The sequence below is a fragment of the Neodiprion lecontei genome, chromosome 4, assembly GCF_021901455.1.
Source record: "Neodiprion lecontei isolate iyNeoLeco1 chromosome 4, iyNeoLeco1.1, whole genome shotgun sequence".
NCBI lineage: Eukaryota > Metazoa > Arthropoda > Insecta > Hymenoptera > Diprionidae > Neodiprion > Neodiprion lecontei.
In genome coordinates this window covers 1,506,102-1,529,686 of record NC_060263.1, presented here as the reverse complement: position 1 = coordinate 1,529,686, position 23,585 = coordinate 1,506,102, and the positions used below count along the sequence as shown (strand labels likewise).

The 23,585-nt window shown below is 45.9% G+C and overlaps 1 protein-coding gene across 2 annotated transcripts in view; it reads right to left on the bottom strand.

Moving 5' to 3' along the window:
* Nucleotides 1-1,039: 1,039 nt before the first annotated feature.
* LOC107224198 overlaps nucleotides 1,040-23,585 on the bottom strand; it is a 78,186-nt gene continuing 55,640 nt past the window's right edge. Inside the window, exons 6-8 of one of the 2 annotated variants that reach the window (XM_046738913.1) lie at nucleotides 17,330-17,384; nucleotides 3,808-4,341; nucleotides 1,040-2,746 (exon numbers count right to left, since the gene is read on the bottom strand). In XM_046738913.1, the coding sequence (XP_046594869.1) occupies nucleotides 4,058-4,341; nucleotides 17,330-17,384 (339 nt within the window). In that variant the 3' untranslated portion in view covers nucleotides 1,040-2,746; nucleotides 3,808-4,057. The remainder of the gene's footprint in view (nucleotides 2,747-3,807; nucleotides 4,342-17,329; nucleotides 17,385-23,585) is intronic. The other variant, XM_015664166.2, reaches the window with a different exon arrangement.

The window sequence follows — 23,585 nt, the reverse complement described above, 5'->3', positions numbered from 1 at the left end:
GCTGGAATAAATTAATTGTGGCACTATTCCGACGTAATCCTGCGAGAGAAATCGATTGGGCGCAGTCCCAGTACGCTGCGAGCAACGGATCAAAAGTTAGAGCCGAAAAACGAGGACCTGAGTTTTCGACATTTTTCAGCAGGTGCATTTTCGATCGTAACTTTTGTGCTGTTGATCCCAGGCCACTTTTGCTGTGTTTTCTGAGTTCCCGGGGGTTGAATTAGTCAGGAAAGGGTCATACAAATCGAATCTGAGACGAAAAATTTTCGGTCGAAAATTTGGCATAAAAGCAAGGCCAACCCTTTTGCATTTTTGTCAAAAATTTTCGCGATTTTGAAAAGTGCTGGAATAAATTCTCCGATGCACTATACCGACAGAATTTTGCGAGAGAAAACTATTGAGCGCAGTCCCGATACGCTGCGAGCAACGGATGAAAAGTTGGAGCCGAAAAACGAGGACCTGAGTTTTCGACATCGTACAGCAGGTGCATTTTCGATCCTAACTCCTGTGCTGTTGATCCTAGGCCACTTTCGCTGTGTTTTCTGAGTTCCTGAAGGTCCAATTAGTCAGGAAAGGGTCATACAAATCGAATCTGAGACGAAAAATTTCCGGTCGAATATTTGGCAAAAAAGCAAGGCTAACCCCTTTGCATTTTTGGCAAAAATTTTCGCGATTTTGAAAAGTGCTGGAATAAATTCTTTGATGCACTATGCCGACGTAATTTTGCGAGAGAAAACGATTGAGCGCAGTCCCAATTAGCTGCGATCATTCTGTGAAAACTTACAGCTGAAGAACGAAGAATTTTATTCGCCATTTTTCTGCTGTTGGTCCTCAGCTCTCCCTGTCGCGTTTACTGAGTTTCTGGGGTTCCATTTAGTCAGGAAAAAGTCATACAAATCGAATGATTTTTGATATCATTTCCAAATTCAAGATGGTCTCATGACTGAGAAAGGATTTGAGAATCCGTTTGTAACAATGCAAGCTTAGAACCCCGCTGTGTTGCAGCATCCCAAAAGTAGCTACTCCCAAACAAAAATGGTTACATTTTGTCTCCAACAAGTTTATTTCAACAGAAACAATGCACTGTTCTCTCTTCACCAGTAATTTCTATTTTACATAATAATGACAGATTGTCTAATCGTAACGATAAACACTTATAGGTACACTGTCAGAGTTGTAGGGATTGGGAAATAGTAAATGTGAACTGTTGAAGAAGTCAGAGTAGTATCACAAAATTGACATAACGTAAGATGTATCTTGTATTAATGACTAAATAAAATACTACAGTTATAAGCATGGTATATAAATAAATGCTTAAGCAATATGTACATGTATGTATGCGTCTATTCGTTATGTAAGAATTAAGTAAAGGCCGCTGATTCATATTCTAGTATACAGTCGCCTATAATTTTCATTTCTCTATTACACAAGTTTGTTCATACAACGATATCAAAAATATTCATTAGGGACTAATAATTCAAACTCGATTACACTTTTCGTATAGAATAAATAAACTCAGTGTTATCAAAAATTTTATTTTTTCCTTCACGTCCGTATTGCAAACTCTATTCATTGTAGAAATTTACTGTACAGCTCACTCGTTTTATTTCAACCTCACCATACATGTTTCTCGTTAATTTCATCCTATATTGATTTTGATAGTTGAAGGATAGTAATTGTTAGAATGAATATAACCAGTGCCAGTTATATACAGACAAAAAAGGAAATTACATATAGTTTTGTTTGTACAGCGGGATACTTTAGTAAATGTATTTACCGAATCGAATTGGAGCCATAAGTGTGGCGTCGATAACAACAAAAAAATAAAATAAACATTATTCTCAATATGCAGTAAATTCAGCTGAAGGTATAAATCTAAAAATACTGCTCGAATAATAAACTGGGTCTACGTTTACATGATCCATGAATGTATAAGCTACTTGTGTCCCTTAAGACTATGTAATCGTGTAACTACTAAGTGTCCACTATCTTACTCTATAATACGTTCTAATTTTCCTCTCCACTTTACTTAGTTTTGAATACAATAAGGCAACGGTTATCCTCTAAATAAATAAAGACTTTTCAAATAATGTACATTATCCGCCCCAGCTAGATACCATTATTCATGTATCTTACATACAATCATAGCGCGCTCGCCTATAGTCGTAGACGAGATCATGATTTTTACAACGTAACTGGATTCCGTCCGTCGTGTGAGTGTGTGTGCTTGTCTGCGCGCCTAGTTTGGTTTTCATTCGCAAGTTTTCTCAATATGTCTGTTTAAAAATTTTGCACGTAGAGAATGTTAGCAAAAATATAATTTAGTATATTATAATTATTATTCATTAATATATATATATATTTTTATATATAGATATATAAAAACTTTGTTAAAATATAAAAAAAAAAGAAACAACGATTTGAGCAAATACGTATTTCCTATAAAGTTATATACATACACACTCATTATTATTATTTTATACTTCGCATATATATAATATACATATATATGTATATTCATATATTTATATATATCAAAATATTATTGTTATTGCACATGGGTATACATAATAGTACCGTTAATTTAGATATTTCTTTCTTCCCTCTTACAGTGTTCCAACTTCTTCCGATACTTTCTTATTCGTCCCTTAAATATATACTTTAAACTATATTCACATACGTAACATATTAATGTCCTCCTGTGGCCTCCGCACGTTGCATTTCTGTGTAATCGTTGACTTTCCTCCTGTGATAATTTATTTAACAAAATCAGGAATTGTATGAAAAAAATTTCTACACAACTACGGAGTGTATCGTGTGTAAATATATACAGATATATGAATATGTGTATACATATTTTATGTACAATTGTTCTTAAGCGAACGCTCTACGATCGATTTTGATAAACAAATTTTTATCTCCAAGGCACTGTAGCATCTAGCAGGTAGGTATATTTATAATCAATATTTGTCAAACCATGTGTACAAAATATATACCATATTCTAATATTTGTTGCTGTCAGAGATACGTACGAATATACTCTCAATACTTTTATACGCGGTGCATATAATTTAAATGCCAGTTACACGGAAGACATGCTAGTAGAGTTTGCGATTCGTTTAATATTGTTGTAAGATATTGTTTCTCGCCCGTTTTCCGTTATTACCGAAAATTGTAACTCACCGTCACTAGTCACAGTTGCGTTACGAAATCTACATACGGTTATGAATGATTTGCAATTGACGGTAAAAGTTCTGAATCAAAATTAGCAACGTGAAGTTAAAACGAAGTTCGATGCATAAGTAGGGTTACGATTCCTTTTAATTCCGACGTTCATGTTTTGACGCTAAGTACTATTCACGATCTAGAAAGTATGACAGTCTGTACTCGAAAAAATGATTAAGTAGTTCGTCGCGAAGATTGAGGATCGATTATCATATACTTGAAATCAGTTCAATTGCTGTATGATGCAGTCTTTGAAACTCATCGTAAACAACTCGGACGTATGCGTGATTTTGAATACTGAACTAACTCAGTGCAGGTTTCACTCGTAAAAATTGTGCAACAAACTTGACACAAAGACTAAAATTAAAGTTAAAATGTCAAGCGATGAAGTGGAACTTCAATTATTTGTCAACTTAACAATCGTTCGAATGAACGGCGGGTGGCGGACTTCGTAAGAGATATGAGGAAATGATTTGTAAAAAAAAAAAAAAAAATGGAGCACGTCTCATTCTAATGAGAGAGAGAGAGAGAGAGAGAGAGAGAGAGGGAGAGAGAGAGAGAGAGAGAGAGTCAAGTCCGTACCTCAATAAATATATCACTCGAAGTTTGACAGATACGTGTAGCTTTGAAGTACGCTCGCTCGGTGTGGAGGACGGGGGTTGCTCGAAGTGAAGGTGTGGGTAAAAAAAAATGAAAATGGCGGAGTCTCCGGATCGCGGAGTTCGAAGAGAGCCGACGTCATTGCTTTATCGGCTTCTTGAAGACGACTTCCGGTTTTCGTACGGGCTTTGCAGCCCGGCGCTCTATTCTCAGGGCTCGGTTCAGATCGACCTCAGGCCCCGGAGTCTCCGCCGCCATTTGTCAGTTTCCGGTACTGCTCGGCCGCCTTCCGGGTGTCTGCGTCGTCGCCACGGCGGCCGCCGCGGCGCTCAGCGCCGGAAGCGGGGTCTGGTGACAGTGGGCGCAGTGCAGACAAACCGTGCAGGCCCCGAGTTTTCGGGCCAGAAGGGCCCGCAGCTTCAGTGCCGGGCCCAACTTCATCCTCATCGGACCCGTCAGGTGGTCCTCGGAGAGAAGCGGAAGCGCGGCGCCGTCTATTCGGTGCTCCCGAAAGTTCTGAAAAATTAACATCAAGCGTACAGGGTTGGTTCACCAAAATTTTGCAAGTTTTTATAAAATGAAAGGAATTCGGAGGCCGCATAGACAAGGGGATAAATCAAACTGGCTGAACTTAATTGCTTGTTCAATGTATCTCTATGTATTATCAAAATTATTCGTCTAGATAAATTTATGCTACGTTATAAGCAGATAAAAGTTCATATTAATATGGAAAGTTAACTTCTATATTCGGAAAAGAAATACAGAATATTTCATCCTTCTCTTGTTATCTTTAGCGAGTCAAATTATTGAACCTCTTTCACAGATCATTCTTCAACTCGATGTTAATCTGGGAATTACCTTGTAACATTTTTAATCAGTTTGACAACTTTGACCGCTTTCTTCTGGATCATTGCAAACTTGTATTTTTGTTCTTGGCTAATATCTCCATTTTCGATCCATCCTATTAAGTTGACAGAGAAACGCCCGAGTAATTTACGATGCGTACTTTCATATTTATAGATCCGACTTTGTGCACACGTAACATAAAGAATTTGAACTGCAAAATTTCTTTGCCTGGGACTAATATAAATGATTGAGTGAAATCGTAAGAAGAGAAAAAAAAAAAAAAAACCAGAGATAAGAATACACGCCGGTCTGCGTAATGGTTCGCGATGTTGAGTAAACGGGCGTGAATATCAACCGACTGAAGTGAGATGATTTTGTTAACAAACTTATAAATCCATTTGCTAAATTCAACAAATCCTATTTCTTCGCGTCTTTTTGTAGAAAATAAACCGAGGCTGTCGTCCTCGCTAATTTATGCTGATATTCGAAGTGAATTCAAACGAACGTAAGGCGGCAACGGTGGTTTCGAGGCGTACGTACGCTCTTATTAGTGACGAACAACGGGTATATATGCTGCAGTGTACCTACGTTGTAATTAAACGTCTAAAAATATCGTCCCGGGCGATCCTGCAGTACCCACAGCGTGCATACACTATACGTATGTATATAATAACAAACCATCGGTCTGGACAGTTAATAACAAACGTGCGGTAAGACGGGCAGCGTCAGCATTTATACGATAGTATACCGGGTGAAATTTCTCTTTGAATAGATCACAGAAGGACGGTCGGTCGGGACACGCGATACATCTCTCAAGCCATATATTCACGAGGCAGCAGCATATGGCGGTGGCAAATAAATTTCTTGAAGCCGGAGAAAGAGGACCGGAGAACAATTTCATTCACCTGGGGGCAGAAGGTCCGCAGTCGGAACGAAGCAGGGGCGGGGTGAAGAAGCGAGTGCCCCGGGGATCCGGCCGAGAGTACCAGCCGGGCAATTAGAAGGAACAGCACTCACGGATGCTGGAAAGTGATCGAGCTGCCGGCTGGCCTGCTCCTCGTTCTTCGGGGAATACGACGAGGCCTCGCTACCAACTCACCGACACTCGTTATGAATGAAATATTCCGGGTGTTGTAGCAAACTCCGCCGGATGCTGCACGCAACTACCAACTTACGTGGGTATACGCCTTGCAGTCGTTCTTTCTCCGATCCAACCTTCTTCTTCTCCGGCTAGGCCATACGCACGAACCATCGACCAGCCCACAACCGGTCTCCACCACGGCAGAGCACGCGTGACTCGACCTCTTTGTGTTTATGATGCTGATGCTGCCGGTTACTCTCTAGGTGCTGCTGCCTTCAGCTCGAGTGATCGCTAATTACCGCGCCATAAAAGCGCTGGATAAGGGTTTCATTTTATGTAACTCATCCTCGGTCGCCCTCGATTGCGGGCACGGAACCATTCGGCGAGAATTGATTCGGCGGTAAGATGATATCCAACCTTGGATGAGTTGTTTGCGGGCGTTGCTTTTAACGGAGCTTCGCGATCTACAAGGCGGTTGTAATCCTCTGAAGCCGACATTTTTCATCGGAAATGATTTGTCGAATACTCGATTTCTGGTATATCTTTTGGTCAATTTATTTACAACTGGTCAGATTTACCTGAAACCCGGTTTTCGGTGATTTTTCTAACTGTGATTTCCAGTCGATCGTCTGGGTATTCGTGTTGTAGAAAATATGCACGAATTGCACTACCGAAAACAACTTTCAAAATTTTGAGAACACTGGTTCCGATTCGTTTAATACGCTGGGTAGAAACGACCGTATCAGATGTCTCGGCTGAATATCGCAAGAAGATGAGATACGGGTGCGAGTTGGGGAGGAATGAGGAGGCGGAGGTAGATTCATTAGCATTTTTTGCGAAAGAAGCTATAAGAGGTAATTAAGTACGAACTGTACGACTGCAGCTCGCCATGCAGCGGCGAGCAATTAGCGAGAAGATGACGGGGGTTTCTTGCACATGCGAATGAATATTAGCAAATTAAACGAGGTTTGTTTCGCTGTGATTTTGCTACGCCCTTATGCGCGTCCCGCAGGACCCAGTTCCGAATATGAATCAACGAATTCGGAATACATGTGCGTAGAAATTCTCCTCTCTCCTGAATTAGCATACACGTTGAACTCGATGTCAGGTCGCCTCGGGTTGGCATTTCGGTTATCCCGATCTTCGCGAGTAGGTGATTGCGTTATGGAACGATAGTTGCTAATAACGTGTTTGAAGAAGAAGTAATTGTTGCCGACCGAGTCGTCCGCAACATACGCTCGGGGGTCTTCGGGACGGATCCCGAGCCTGTGGAGTTTGGAACTGGGTGGAGAAAATACAGGTTGTCTTCCCAGGTCGCCCGCGGTGCAGCACGAAGATGATATATCCCTGTGACCGCAACTACGTCCGCTGTTGACCCTCGCCGCCGCGGCGCGAACCTATCGTATTAGTTTTCAAGGGGTTTCTTTACTCGGCGGATGCCTGGGCTGGCTCCCGCTCAGCTTCGGCCTCAACCGGTGGTCTCTCGCTTGCTTCTCGAACAAACGGAAGAGCTCCCAAGACACGTCTATAAAATACACGCCGAGTGACCATCGGGAGTGGAATGTTCAAATAATCAACGGTTTCACCTAGGACCGACAGATTTATTGATATATTCATGCGTCGCTGACCACTTGTCGGGCGAACTATAAAAACCACCGTACGAAATCTCCTTCGATCATCCGAAAACGCTGCTTCTCTATACAGTAAAGATATACATTTGCGAACGGCGATGTCGCGAGTGGGTTGATCGTAATCAGCACGCGTACCTACCGCTGTCTGGTTCGAGAAATGGAATTTTCATTTTCGGGTCGAGTCGTGCAGCTAAAACGGATTTTGAGGAGAGTAATCCAATTATACGTGTCAGCATGAGTGGTTAAACTTATTTTAAAAAGTCTGAAACACCATTGCGACATTTTACTCGTTCATCACTGCGCGTTACCATCCGTCTCATCAATTACGCAAATGCTGAAGTTACGGCCAGCAAGGGCACAATTTCATTCCAGTTAGTACAAACGGGAGAACTTGCGATTCCGCAGCCGATATGTAATAACTTTTTGAAGAGTCGAAGTATATGCCTGTGATTGCCACTCAGCGTAAATCAAAATCCAACATGGCACTCTAAGGAACGGTAATTGGTTGGTACTGAAGTGGAAGAAGAAGATGAAGAAGAAAGATGAAAAACAACGCTTTGCGTGCTGCGCTATAGTCGCGCAGGACATCGAGATGCTCGGTATTCCAATTCGTTATACATATACCGCATGTTGTTCTCGAGCAATTATAATAAGTCCTCAAGAGTTTTGCATGTGATACTTTAAGCATAGACGAGAGATCGAGAACGTTCAGAAGTGGAGAATCGTTTAGGAATTATGCGCTTCTTCAGGCAAATCACTCTGAAGTTTTTTATCACTTTCAAATGTTCCAGCTAACTGGCCATTTGATTTCAATCTGCGAATGGCCATCCGTGCACACATTAACGCACAGTAGCGTAATATTTGCAGGTATACCATGCCAATAAGAGGTGTACAAAATCGTTAAATTGGAAAGCAGCAGAGACGGTAAATTTAAGCGCGCGGAGATTTGTCTCAGGAAATGGGGGTCAACAGGATATTGCGATCAGGCTCTCTCCGCGCTTGGGACAATACTTTCTGACATACTCGACGCACAGTTCAGCCAAACCCGCGTACACCTGTCTCGCGGGCAAGTTTAGCGAACGGAGCGAAGCTGGAAGAAATTGAATAACGCGCAAACGGTCGCGAAGAAACGAGAGAGCAGGGGAGAGGAGGAGAGGGAGGGGGGGCAAAAAGTATTGAAAATGTCAAACGACGTGCACGCGAGGTCCCGCATGTCGAACGGCGTGCAAAAAGTACCGCGAAGCGGTCAGCACCGGCAAACACACAGGTATCAACGCGAGAGCGGCTGGTGCGGCTGGATCAGGGGCCCGGGAAGCGGCCGGCTGCAGCAGCGTCGGGCGAAACGGGGTTACCTAAGGTTAGGCTGGGCCCCTGGGCCCTCGGCGGTTGGCTGGGTCGGGTGGGTCCGCGTCGCGACGACGACGCCGCGATCGGCTCGAGGACCGGTGACCCGCCACTCCCTGCCGAGGTCACCCCGCGACGCCCCGCGAGCGGCGGCTGGCGGGAGACGCGGACCGCATAAGCCGCTGGCACCGGCCTAACCAGATCAACATCCCGGTGCTGCCGGGGCCCGGAGGCCTGCGTTCCCGGTGCTCCGGTTCGATCGGATCTGGGATCGTCGCCGGGTGACGGGCGGCGGGAGCGCCGCGGTGAGAAGCCGGGAGCCGGTGCGGCTTCCGACGTACGTCCGCGGCTATCGATTGTCGGCCGATGCCGAACTCATAGAGGCGGAGGGCCCGTATTTATTGCCTCGAGAAAATTATGTGCGATCGATCGACGATTTGAGTGCCGGCGCAGAGATTTCGTCCTCTTCTTCTTCTTCTCTTCGTCTTCCATCTTCTTGTTTTAATGAACTTGGAACGTTTCTTCGCTCGCGGGACTCACGATATCCTGCACACACGCCGGCGACGGGACTCTCCAGAGATTTAAGAAGTATAAATATGCTAATGCAGTACGCAGGTTTCGTCCGTATGTATATGCAGCGCCACACCGGTGAACGGCGAAATGTTAATTGATTCAGTTTTTAAATCACGCTACTATGCACCACCTCATCTGCCCACGTATTCTCGATCCGCTCGGCTGTTTCGTTTTATTTATTTGTTGCCTTTTTTCTTTCTCCGTTGCTCTTTCGACCGACGACGCTGCAACAGCCTTGAAATAATTAACATTTTACGCCCGTTCAGCCTCACTTTATACGTCCATGTAATGCAATGGAGTTGACAATTTTTTTTCCTCCTTAATTTACATTTCTTGTTTTTTTTTTATCTCCTTCTTCTGAATATCTGTATTTACGACCGAGGTGGCTCCTTGGCAAAAGGTTACATTTTAAATCAGTTGAGCATAATTCCACGGTATTCAACGTACAGGTCTGTATTTCGTCAATTTAAACCACAGGGAGAGGGGCAACGATAATGCGGACTCGTAGAGGCGTTTGAGTTTCTGCTAGAGGAAGTCATTCTCCCGATTATCCCGTCGGCGTCGTCGCTGCGTCAGCCTGAAGCAAATGGAACACAAGGACGAGGACTGCACCTGGGTCCGTCCGGTGCTCGGCTCAAGTTTTACTTCAGCGTAATGATCTGAATCTAGATCCGTGTCTCACTTGCTCGCGGTCACCGCGTACGCGGTGTATCTACTCTGATGATGGTAACAAAATATTACTCCGACCGATACGAAGCGCATGTTGAAAATTCATCAACAACTAGCGTAGGGATGAGCGACGAGTACCTAATGGTACGCACAGACGGACAACAAACCGTGTAAAGTGTTTTTTTTATTAATATCACGAGCCTCGGAAATTCAACTGTTCTGTGAAGCCATGCAACCGATCCTGTTGTAAGAAACTTTTCAGTGGGACATGAATACCGTCGTTTTCAAGAGAAGTTCACATCTGGCCGAGTGTGGTCTACGGTGAAAAAAGAAGAGGAGTTTCGCCCTGGTCCCTGTCACCGTATAATTGAGGGACATTCAAAGAACATTAGCGAAGACTAGCGGAGCGAAGGGAGGGCAGTCGAGAGAGCAGGTGGGCAGTCAGGCGTATTAATTGCTCATCAGCAGTAATGAAGGGTTTATAAGTTGATATTAGCATAACTAACTGGTTTCCTGGTAATGAAGCAGCTATACGCTTTCGCGAACACGTCTTATTCATATGATCTGGCCTGGTTGCTGGCTCGCCGCGTGCCTCTCCCGGTTCCCTGATTCTAGACCAACTGAGCGACGGCCTGCATGCGACGAGGATATTCACCGAGGCACCTGAACCCAAGCAAACTGCACACCGGAAACGTGCGATGACCATCGTTTAGGGGTTAGAACATCTTCGACACGCGATTATCCGTTACGAAAACATCAGTGGTTCAGTTCTGGCACCGATTATCATTTCCGCATTCAGGCACAACAATTCTCCGCAGATAATTCCATTCTCTCGTTTCGGTTTACAGTAAACATTGATCCCATCTGTACAATCGAGCGCAGAGAAGAAAATTCCCAACCGGTATTGGACTATGAAAATTTCGTACCGTAAGCAAATTGCCAGATACAATGCAAAATTCCACAATGTAGAAATGTTGTAAATAACGTAAACAGTCGTGGAATTCCAATATCTGCTCTACGATTTCATATTTCAAGACACCCGAGAGAGATTCGAAAGATATTCAAGCCTTTCAGGTCGCCGAACACCCTGTAAACGTCCTTGCGGTACACATGGAGTCATTATCGAGGTAATATACGACGTGAACGAGAGAGAGAGGGAGAGAGAGAGAGAACGGGATACAGAAAGTGGCGAAGTAGGCGACGAGGAGAAACACGGAAGAACATAAGCCGAGGAAACCTCGTAGAACAACCGCGTGCTCGAGAACACGGTTTCCTTCGAATCGTGTTCCCACATCGGATCACGCTGAATAGTAGTTAAATGTATTATTATCATACAAGACATTCGTACAGGTACAGCAGAGATTCCCATGGACGAGAGGAGCTGCATCGGGGGCTACTCACGAGCTGACGTACCTAAGCTCTCCTGATCCGCCGCCCCGCCGCAACAAGGATCAGCGCCGATCATTGAGATTTGTCTCCGACAATGAGCGGCTACCATTTGCTTCATCCATCCGGGTGACTCGACCGCGGTTGCTTCTCCCCGTTCGTCGATCATACGATAAAAGTGATTGACTTTTGAAACGGGTCCAGAAGCTACCTTCGGACCGACTGTCCGACGGCTGCTTCGTCCGATATTTTTTATACATTTTCTTCTTACTCTCTCCCTCTCTCTCTTCTCATCTTCAATTAGCATCACTATACGATGCTCGTTATATTCTACCATAGGTACTTATACAAATTCCAGCTATCCCCATCACTTCATCGTCACTGTCCTGCACGACCCCAGATGAAAATATGCCAACCATCCTGGTTATCCACTTCGACTATCCACCGTGCTGGAAATTTTTAGGCAATCACAGTAAGGGCTTATACTCTCAAACTGCGACAGAAATTTTTTGCGGTTTTTACTTGCCTGGCATTTCTTCACGCTGATAGCGAGATCGATATGCGGCTGATACCAGTGATACAGAAACTCCTGAGCTCTTGCTGTATAATTTCCTTAATTGCCAGGGTAAGAAGTGCTAATGCCACCAGAAACTAGTGTTTTGGGACTATGCGTAAATACTGCGGATGGCGAATTGATTGTTGGATAGAAACGCGGAGGAATCTAGATGCTCGCATACTTCCTAGGAGGGAGAAGAGCTGGGCGGCTAGATGCGATGGAGTGCGAAGCGGGCACGGCGCGGCGTGGCGAGACTCGGGCTGGTTGGTGTGTCTTGAAAGGCAACCTTGCAATGACCTCAGGTGAACCCGGGTACTCGACATGTGGTGCGACCGTACTCTGCACGGCGACTAGACCTCCGGGAGGTTGGATAGATATCGCGGCAAGATCTACTCTGGTAGGCACGTGAGTCCGGGCTATGCGCAGCACCTCGGACGGCCAGTAGTTGCAACGTCGAGGAATTTCACGAATGCGAAATTCGCACTGATATCCCGCACCAAAATGCGCATAGACTGCTCGACGACGGCGATGGTCCAAGCGATACAAGATATCATCCCGAGTTACACGTTGTTCGCCACCAGGATGGAACCTATACACCACCTACTCGGTTCATCGAGCTTGTTGGCGATGCTTTCTGGCCAGGGGGTCGAGTTGACAATAGGACCGGTAGTATTCTCGATCTGAAGAGTCGACGGGGTCCGCGGGGACGATCCGGGAAACAACGCAGAGCGAAGTGGTGGTGGTGGTTGTTTTGGGCGTTGGTATGTAGGCTGCAGCGCTATCGCTTATCGTTGCAGGCGAACAGAACCGACTGTAACTGGGATCCTGATTCCCATCTGCCCGATGCTGTGCTGCGGGTGGGGCACCGAAAGAGTAGCGAGAGTTAGCGGCAGAACGACATCGATCACCGTCTCCTCGAACGCGACTGACATTTTGGTGCCCGACGAGAGGGCCGGCGAGCCGATCGTTCATGTGTGTATAAAAATGACGCGTATAATGTCACGGAGGCTACCTACGCCCGAGACTATAAAAAGTAACGCAAGGTTGGCCGGGGCCGGACGATCCCAGCCTGCAGGTGTTGCGCAAATGCCGACGAAGATATCTTGAGTCGAAGAGGTTTTGACTGTAAGCTGACGGAGAAAGACATTTGTGGAACCCCGGTGAGATACTTGAAATTAATTTACACAGCAACTGAATTGTAGTAATTATGGGAAAATGACTTCGGCGACGAGGTGCAAGAAACTGTTTGTCCGGATAGTATATAACCGAAATCACGGAGCATGTCCGTTTAGTCTTGATTGTTTCTAAACATCTCGTGCTTGTGGATACGTCGTGTATAGAGAGTCACGAACGAGGATTTAATTGCCCCTTTGAAGAGATGTAAACGCGGTATCATTCAAAAGCTTGCATGTGTAGACATGTAAATAACTAATTGCTTGTTCGCTGCTAATAACTCTGGAGACACCTTGTACTACTGTCCAATAGAGAGAGTAACCAACAGCGTTTCAAACGAAGCCCTGGCGAGTCGCGGCAACCTTTGATCTTTCGAGACACAACAAGTTCTCCGACAGTTTGGTCGCTCCGATCTCCCCCTACCCCTTCCCCTTTCTTGAGTTCCTTGAACCCACCTTTTGCCAAATGTTTCTACTGCATTTCGGCCCTCTGCCATACATGGATTTCATCTTGAGAGTATCCCAGGAAGTGAAAAAGCTCGACAAGTTGAAACCACCGTTTTCTCCATGTTAAGATTAGCTCGCGATCAAGCTTTGCACGAAGATCGAGCTCGTTCACGATGTGTGGTTAATTTTTCGAGTCGAATTTTAGTAGTCGAATACCTACGACGATATCGGTACATCGGGATAGCTTTTGATTTGAAGAATTGGTTCGTAGTTTATCCTTCGTTTCCTTCGATCGGTCTCGGTGTTCTCGAGAAGATTTCGAAAACGCCGATTCACAAGTTCCGACGAACCGAATAAGCTTTAAGCGATCTTTAGGAAGCGGTTAATCCGGCATAAATGGGTCGTATGATCGTGAGACCTCGCGAAGAGGCGAGGCCCGGTCATTCCGTCAGGCGCTACATCATCGGACGTGATTCAAGACGCTGCGCGCTGGTCACTTCTTTGACTCAGATCGTTGTTTCAGTCCTAATTGATTAACTTTGTACTCCATGTCGAACCAGCGGAGAAGATCGCTCGATCCTCTCAACGAAACAGAACCCTAGAGAGCCGGCAGCGGGACGAAGAGAGAGAACGCCGTGCCGTCCTCTCGGCACTCTTTGCTCACGCTCACGCTCACCGGCTCCCGGTCAAGCGTGACCCGAACTGATGTCGCGCACTTTCGTGTCCGTCCTACACCGGGTTCACAACGTTGTCATTCTTTTTGTGATCTTCATCGCTCTTCCCGTTACACTTGACGGTTATTGGTTCTCCCCGGTATCTTCGATCCAAAAAACCGAGACAAAAAGATGCTTCATTTTTTGTCAAACAATTAATCTCGAGTAACAGAGTCCGGGAGAGGCCCGGTTCAATTAGATCATGGACATTGGCATTCACTGCTCAGTAAGAATCGATACTGATTTCAGATCCAATTTTCTCGAAAATGCGACGTGATAGACAGCATCTGTCAACGGTATAAAAAGAGTCACGCTGAACAGTCAACTCCATGCATGATGCAAAAACCGTGTAGGACCATGAATATATTCAGTGCCAACTGATCCGTGACTAGTGATGATTGCCGGTAGTTCGAGTTGTGCGTTATACGGAAAAAAATAAAATACACACACGTGTGTGGATACTCGTACTTTTGTTCCCAAAGATTTTCTCCTCTTCTTCTCGTAATACACACTGCGGTGGATAAGAAATTCTGCATGTACATGTAAGAATGCGAGTGCAGCTTTCGAGGAGTTGGTCGTTCGGTCCAAGAGGTGACGTACGTGGCCAGGCAGATCTCATCGTCGTGACGTAACGAGCCGGAGTCTCCAACACACATGTATCAGCCGGCAATCCTACGTTGAGTTGTTAGGGCACCGGGGAATTGCATCTAGTGCGCCACTGGAGCGCACCGTGGTCGTAAGTCAAGAGGCGCGAGGCTCTACTCGGGCACCTTTCCAATATGCCTGGGTGTACAACCCGAGGAGAAGGTAGGAAGGTAGGCATAACGCCGCATGCAGCATGCAGCTAAACAGTCCGACCGACCGCGGAGTGAGATATAAACTGTCTAATCCGTATCACATTTTACGCGAGATCGAATCACGCTGCCTGGCAAACCGGCGGTGACTACGAGAACAGAAGGCGAACAGCCCCGTTTCGAACGTGACGTAGGTATCTACCTACCTTCCTACCTCCTACCTACCTACCTACTCGTTGCAACAGAGACTCTATAAATATGACAAAGTGTCATGTTCTCCAGCAAGTATACTGCGTCCCTCGATAGTACTGCCAAGGTATTAGGTATTATGCATGCTGCTACCATGAACAAAAATCAACGGCAATACCTCCACAACTCAACCATTGTATCTATCAGCTCTTTTCATTCGAGATAAAGACCCGAGGGATTCGATATCCGGTGATATTACCGCGGTCGTTGCGCGTGGAACGCGTACTGATGCTTACATGTATACCGATGCTGATTTTTACAGACTGGGTATTCAAAGTCTCCGGAAATCGGCAACGGGTACTATAAATGGTTTATACAAAAAGTTCCTTTTTTTTAAACGGATTTATAGCCGTTTTCAAGCATTGTCGAAACTGATCAGTGCTAAAGATTACGTGTCACCAATTATTAGTTAGCTCTAAGCGAAAGATAAAAGAATAATGATTCTGAGTTAGGCCGTGAAATATTCGAAATGAGAAGAAAAATGGGAGGTACTGGATGATATCCTCTTACAGGCGGTTCCGCGGCAGTTGTACGAACACAAGTACGAAGGCAATAAAAGCAGAAAAATCAATCGAGCCCGCATTACCATACGTTATTGGTCGGCATCGGTCGCCGTGGGGTCGGACTGACTCAGCGTTGCCATAACTCTAAATAAATAAACCCTAGGACAGATAAATCTGCGATGCCGTGAGCGTGTTTAATGCAAATGCAATCATGTCCGAAGAGCTCCAGACGGTGCTTAAAACTTAGGTTCTTACCGGACGGAGAGGCTGAAGCCGTACGCGGTCTCGAAGAGATATTTGCGGATCGTTTGCCATCGGGCAAGTGACGCGACCCACGCACTGCCCTCGTTGACCCGATCCCATAGCCGATGTGCCTCCCATGTACAAACAAGAATCAGACTCGCGAACACGTACGTACGCGTCGGATCCAAGGCAACATCGTCGAGGTAATATTCCCTGGCACGCTTAACAGTGGCGCGCGTTCTTCTTGCTACACGGTAGCATGATGAACACTACTTATGTTTCCCCGACGGAAATAAGCGGCGCACACGTGCCGCTCCGAGTAAACCGTGCGAATGATAAACTGGTATTGTTTGCCTCATAGTCGCAGCCCGAGGTTTCTCGACTTATACATCTGTAGACTGCAGAAGCCATCATTGGTAACAAGAAGCACGCTTTGCGATCCGCACGCGTATGACACCAGTCCGATAAACATCCATTACGAAACATTCCTACCGGACTATTGGAGCATTTGACATTTATCTAACTTGTCTACTACCGGACTTCGGTGCTTCCGCCACCGGGGGTCGGTAACAGCAACATTTCGTAAGGAATCCTTTTGCTGCGCAAGAAGCACTTCATGAGCGTTAGTGATCGTTCGCAATGACGGATGACGATTCAAGTCGCCGATACGACACAGAGTCCCTGTCGGGGGCTCCTCTTCACGCACAGCAACTCTGGCTCCGGGAGAAGAGCCGGAGACTGTCGCATACGGTGCACACCTGCAGCCGCCTTCGACGAGAAGCAAGGAGGAGGTGGAGGACGGCAAAGTAAATCTTAACGATCTGTTGACAACGCTCAGTTACGAGGAGCGATGCGATCTCGAGTCGAAGACGACGACAACGACGACGTCGAGGTTGGAGCCTTATATACCTTCTAATAGACAAATATGCCTTAATGCCTCGAGAAATGAGATTTACGCTCGGTCCTTTAAGCCAACTTCAACAACGTGTATCCGGTTACTTCACCCGCCTCTACAACATCCGAGGCTTAATGCCCTCGTCGATTTCTCTAGTCCCCACCCCCATACCCCACCCCCTACCCATATTTTTTTTTTTTGCTCCCTCACTTTTGCAAAATTTGCAATTATATAATTATTTTTTCTTTTCTCTTTCGACATAAGCACGCTGCTTCGTTCTCGCGGTGTTCAAACGAGCCGGTTGAAAGCGTGCATGAATTGCCTGTACCAACTGTGAGTAATGGAGGTCAACACTTACAGACGAAGGATTGTAACCGAGTCTAGTTTAAATTAGGTACTTACGGCTGCCAGTCGAGGTATTGGCGGCGCAAAGCATTAAGCAGTAATGGATTCTTACCTGCAACAAAGAAGGTATTACATGTATACTAAATTGAAGAAAAATGACAGCCGGTGTGCAAAAAGTTCGCTAACGTTCCCCAGTGTTTCTACACTATAACGCATACCCAAAGAAGAAATTGCCGCACACCTGGCCACCTAGTGTGTACGTACAAGAGCGCCTCCACATAATTCTCGTCAAAATGATCGATCAATTTGCAGGCTCTCCGAGGCGCATTAGGTTACTCATTTACTACATACCACCCGATTTGACTTGACTCATACACAAAGGTGAAACCAGTTCGCGAATGATTCACCACGAATACGTACTCGCCGCGTTCCGATTTATTTCCGAGAACGTCGTGTCGCGGGCAATGCTAGCACCACGATAGCTAGGAACTTGTTAACTAACCGAGTGCCTACAATCCAGCCAGCTAACGAACTAACTAACTGTTATATTGAAAAGAAACAAGTGTAACGGAGGTGCAGGATAATTTGAAAAGCACTTTCAGAGATCTTCAGAAGCGGGGGTCGATCTTCGGGCACAAAGAGCTTGCTATGTTATTAATTACAGGGCAGCAGGGGGTAGCCCAGTGATAATTATTACCACCGAGGCATCTGCCCGCAGCAATAACGCGGCTAATTGTTCGGAGCATCCAGTGGAGAAGTCTAGTCGTTCAGTACGGTGAGTTGCAGGTTAGATTTCCTGGTACCCGTTTCTTGTCAAATAAAATTCACCCACAATCGGCAGGAAGGAAATGTTTTCACGACGGTAGGCAAGTCCTCAAATTATTATTTGTTTTTCAAATATCAGCACAGAAAGGTGGCGGTTATATTCAATTCTGCTTCCGAATTCCAATTCAAAAGTTTGCAGATGCGGAAATCATCATCGATGATAGATATATACAGAGGGTAGATTCCCGAAAATGTGTTTGATCACTCGGAGGCGCTTTGAAAAGATTAGAACGGCGCCTGAGGGCCGATTGTGACCGAGCGTTGAGTTTGCGCTCTCGTCAAAAGTTTCAGAGTCGCCTGTATGCCCTTCCACGTAAGGAGCAGGTACACAGCTCGGCAGCACCACCTCCTTTGATTACATTTTAATCGATACTATTTCACTCGTTGATTGAGTTTTTGTCGGGACCTGAGGCAGCGCCGCGCCACGCCGCGGCAGGCCGCATTGCGCAAGACGGGTTAGAGAAAACCGAATTAATGCGTAAGTGGATCAACGCGAAGCCACCATTCCAAAAGAACCGACAGAGGACAATGGACAATGTTGTCTCGAGATCCCATGATACCTAAGCTGGAAGCTATCTGAGTTACGGCTCTCCAAGAATCTAGCCGTTTCCACGAGTCCGCCAACTCCAGAGCCCTATGACCGGGCACTCAGAGAGTTTCTACTATTTCCGCTTAATAAGGGCGGCAGTCACGCCGGCGACGTTTCGGCTCCAGAGAATCGATTCCACGAGGCAGTTGAATCGGGGGACAAGGTCAGATTTATAAGAGCTAGTCGGAGTTAACAAGCCAAGCGAGTAACGCGGGTTGCGATGGCGGCGCTGTGCTTCTACGAGCTCAAAGTCAAAGTGCATCTCGATCGACGAGGCCACGTTCCACTGCTGCCTCTTGACGTCCTGAGCCGAGAGAGAGACGAAGGCTGAGGGACGCTCCAGGGGAAGCGAGGATCTGATCGCATCGTGTGTGGTCGACTCTAAAGAGGTTAAGATGGGGTGCCGCGCGCTCCACCCACGCAATCCGCTTCGATTTACTAATCTTTATATACAGTCTGCTGCTGCCGCTTCTCCTTGCGGCCGACTAATTTCTCAATATGTGCTTCAACTACGTTGAGTACCTATTTCGGAAAATTTCAGCTGTCGATGACTCATGTTTGCGACAAGTGTTCATTAACGAAGTTGCAATAACGTACCTCAACTCCAAGACAAAAAAACTCCAAAACTTGTACACACGTTGACTTTGAACCGTAAATAAAGCGTATCGCAATGGTGTACAGTCGAGGCAATTTCCCGCTTCATTTTCGCATCACCAGTTTATTTATTTGACACATCTGCTGAGCGGGATAAGGTTACTAACGAACTCGTGTTAATTAATGCCAGTTGTAAGTGAGAGAGCTACCGCCTCTTGGGTTCTGCACTTTTCCGACCACGCTGGTTAGATTGCAGTTTGTTTGCATGTGTGTACGTACCTCTTCGCGACTCTTCGCTTTACCTTTTGCAGCTCGAGCTTATCTCGCGCCAACTCACAGTGAGTGCAGAGGTCGCGACTCGTGCGGTGAAACACTGTCCGCGGTTCAACGAGCCGCGTGCTCTTTTTGTAACCGCGATATCTGATACGAATTCACTCGAGGAAAAAGTACTCGGTCGAAGGGAGTATACATCAACTAAATACATGGAAAATTCTAACGATTTTATACCGATGCAAACAACGTGAACTTTTTCTTCTTCCTCATTGATACCACACAAATCAATTTACTGGATCATCGCGCGCGTGAAAATTCCAAGCGTTGCAGTTTCACCATACATAGGTTCGCACACATACCAACCTGCACAGGTATCTCGCGATCATTAATACGCGCTGTGATCATTAAAAACTGTAATGATCGATCGGATCTAACGCGCAATCATTAAACTGGAAAGATGAAGGTGCGGTTGCAAGAGAACATGCGTACCCTCCCTCGATATGCCTTTCACCCGACAGTGGTGAAGCAAAAAAAAATAAAATTATGAAAAACTTTGGGCAAAGTATGTGGTACCTTTCCGCGTGATCGGTCCTTCATTTCTCAACCCCATTGTTAGACATTTACATTATAAGTATATTTGTATTGTATACATACGCAGCTTGCGTACACGGCATCAATCGGCCTTTCTTTCTTTGGTTTATTAGAATTTTTCATTCTCTATTTAGTCAGTTTGTTTTTTTTTCCTTTTCCTTTTTTTTTTATTGTTCTCTTTTCGCACCGTAATTACTTCTAGTCTGCTCGCGGTGGTTCAATAGCCAAACTTATAATTTAATGGTTAATTATATAAGAGTCTCCCGCGGTTGGGACGCGGGTAGCCACTGGGCGGCCACGGTGACGTGCAGGAATGTTTTCTCTTATCTCCCTCGCACTCTTCCTATCCCTCGTGCCCTCCTTATTCCTCCCTGCCTCCCTCCAGTTGGTTTTATAGTCGCGAGCGGTCGGCATTGGCCGACGAGTCAGTGAGGACCAATCAGTGCATAACAGCTTCCCTTTTTGTGTACACATGTATATACATACACGTGTGTGTAGGCTGCTGCTGGTTTGTTGTTCAGTTTTACCTCCTTCGAAGATTGTTTATAATACTGCCGAGAACGTGCACTGTAATACTTTCTTCACGTATTCAGGCTAACGCAAACAATGCCTAATGTTTTTATGCAATAACGGATAAAAAAACAGAACGAGAAAATGATGGCTCGAGTGATGGAGAGTGCAGGAGACGAAGAACACACAAGGTACGGATAGAAGTCCCTGCAATGCATTAGATCTTTCCGTGGATCTGGCGTAGAAATAAGATCTTTCTTCTTCTTCTTCTTCTTCATCTTCATCTTCGTCTTCATCTTGTTCTTCTTCTTCTCAGATTCGCGTCACTGCGGCAGATCTACGCAGGGTTTCAGCAGAAGTCGAGCCCGAGAGATTGAGAACGGGTTTCACCGTGGAAATAATTACGCTCTGCGACGAGGATACGGGCGTCCATCGTCTCCGACGTTCACCACCGTATGCCGCGCGCGTCGCGTCGATGCTGTACACACCGATGCACGCCGATGTAATTAACGGCTCTGTAAATCAGCACCGGTTAACGCCGCCGCGAACCACAGAAGTTATGGTCTTGGCAGTTTTCCGATTTGTTAGCCAACTTGTTTATGAATGGGGCACGATAGGATAGGATGGGATAGGACAGGACAGGACAGGATAGGATAGGTGGGTGGATGAGTGTTGTACTGGGCACCTGACTGGCCTGTTGCACTCTTCCATGCTCTTTAATATCACTGCAGAAGACACCGAGTGAGTTTTGACTCTTATTACACATTTTTAAGCATGCTTGCTTTTTCGATAATGGATCGTACTTGGGAGTTGAATACGGCATTTGCGGAATGCAATATAAATATAGGTAGTCGTTGGTTACACATTCTTCAAGATTTCCGTAAGATCATTTAACCGTTCATCCGATCATCAACGACTATCAGATCCGTTCCAGATGAGTGTATGTATACTTTATACGACGCGGTTTTTTCCCGTTCATGCAGCTGAGCTCACCGATCCGTACCCTGTAAAGGACATTAGGGTAAAGGCAGGTTGGTACGTTCCGTCGAAATGGCTATATTATAACAGTACTGATCGCGACCAGGCGAGAAGGGATATCGTGTAAAGTGAAGAAAATGACAAAAATAGTTGTCGGCTCTGCAGAGTTGATACAAGACGGTGGGTACATAGGTACACAGATACCATTGAGATGAGGTGATACAGATCTGTCCATGAGCATCGCGGTGGGTGGTTCTCCGGAGTAGGGGGAGGTACGGACGTTCGGTCAACCTGCAGATCGTTCCGCGTCCTCGAACATCGCGCACAGTTTATTTCTCTATCCATCTATCCGGCTATCCTCCTCTGTGTCGTGTACACCGTGCCCTCCCCCCGCCATTGCGCGAAGATGGGGCCCAGGGGATCTCAGGAGAACGTCGCGCGGTAATCGTCAAACAAATTTCTTCCTCTTCTTATTTTTCTTCTCTTTTTTCCTCTTCGTTTTTTTTTTTTATCTTCTACTTCTAGCTCTCAGCTCTCCGCCGCATCCCCGGAGGGCCTTCCGTTGAGGACGCCATCCGTCGATGATGAGTGTGTGTCCACGTAGCGAGCCTACCTGCTACACAAACACCTCCTCGTCGAGACAGGGCAAGTGTGCGTATGTACCCGAGCACTTTGGCGACCGTTGTATGTAGCAGCGACTAGGCGTATTCCAAACGATAATTGGACTCCTTGGGTTGATTGCAGCGTCTTGGCGTTGCGCGGAAAGAAAAAGCATGGCATAAACGATGCGCGGCTTGTGGCACAGGTGGTCGACTTTCCGTGTGCTGTACCCGAGACGACGGCTTGGTATCCCAGAGCAGTATTCCGCGCTGGATATACACTTCTATGTCAGCAATTTGGTACCGTTAGGTTCGCGCGTTGAGGGTTATGCTGCGGGCTTATTCAAGGATTGATCAATTTCGTCTACCACTATTTTCGTCTTATCTAACCGGGTACATTGCAATGTTTTCAGATACTGCAACGCCCTGCACGAGTTTGCGCAAAATCGTCAGGATCACAAGGGGATCAACTTCGAGCGAACCCCCCCCCCCCGAAGATGAGACCAGAGTCATTCGATAACGCGACAGTACCGGCGAGATATCTCTCAGAGTTGTTTTGGCCCTTGGGGAGTCTCAGCGTTACTGGGTGCTTTTATAAAATGTTGGACAGTAGGTGGAGGGAGAGGAAGAGTGTTCTCTCTTCTGGAAGTAATCGATTCCGGTTAACATCGCGGAGGAGAGGAACCTGAAGGAGCGACACGGGTCCCACGTGATATCATCTATATGGACCGTTCGCAGGGCCCCTGCTCCTCATCTCCGAGAAGTCCAATAAAAGGAGTGTCAATGGGACCATGGGGACCAGCCCAGAGAGCGACTAGTCAGTCCCCCTAACTCACCGTATAATCACCGCCATTGTATTATTGACAGCGCGACAGGGCGACATTGCAGCGAGAGAAAAAAGAGCACACGAGAAATAATAACAAAATGGAAATAAAGAAAAAGTAGCTCCGTCGTTACGGCGACGTGGCAGGAGCCGTCGGATGAGATCGAACCGGCAGCAGCTTCTCCACCTCTGGCCGAAATTACCGCGGGTTAATACACCTCCGTGCCGTAGTCTTCGAGAGATTAAAATTATGATAAAAGTCGGAACATTTATGAGCGTCGGTGTGTACACGACAGGTCTTCGCCTGGTCAACAGGAGCGGAAGGTGAAAGAATTCCTGATTAAATTGCCGATTTATGTTAATTTTGCTTATGTATACCGCGGGTGTTCAACGTCGCAATTCAAGGCTGTTCGTCTTGTGGTATACGGTCAAAGGTTGTGGGCTTTACTTGTAATGAAGGTGATTAATCTGTGAAACATAATTTAGAAACTTTTTTTTATGCAATCTAGGCATTTAATTCTTCTCGCAACA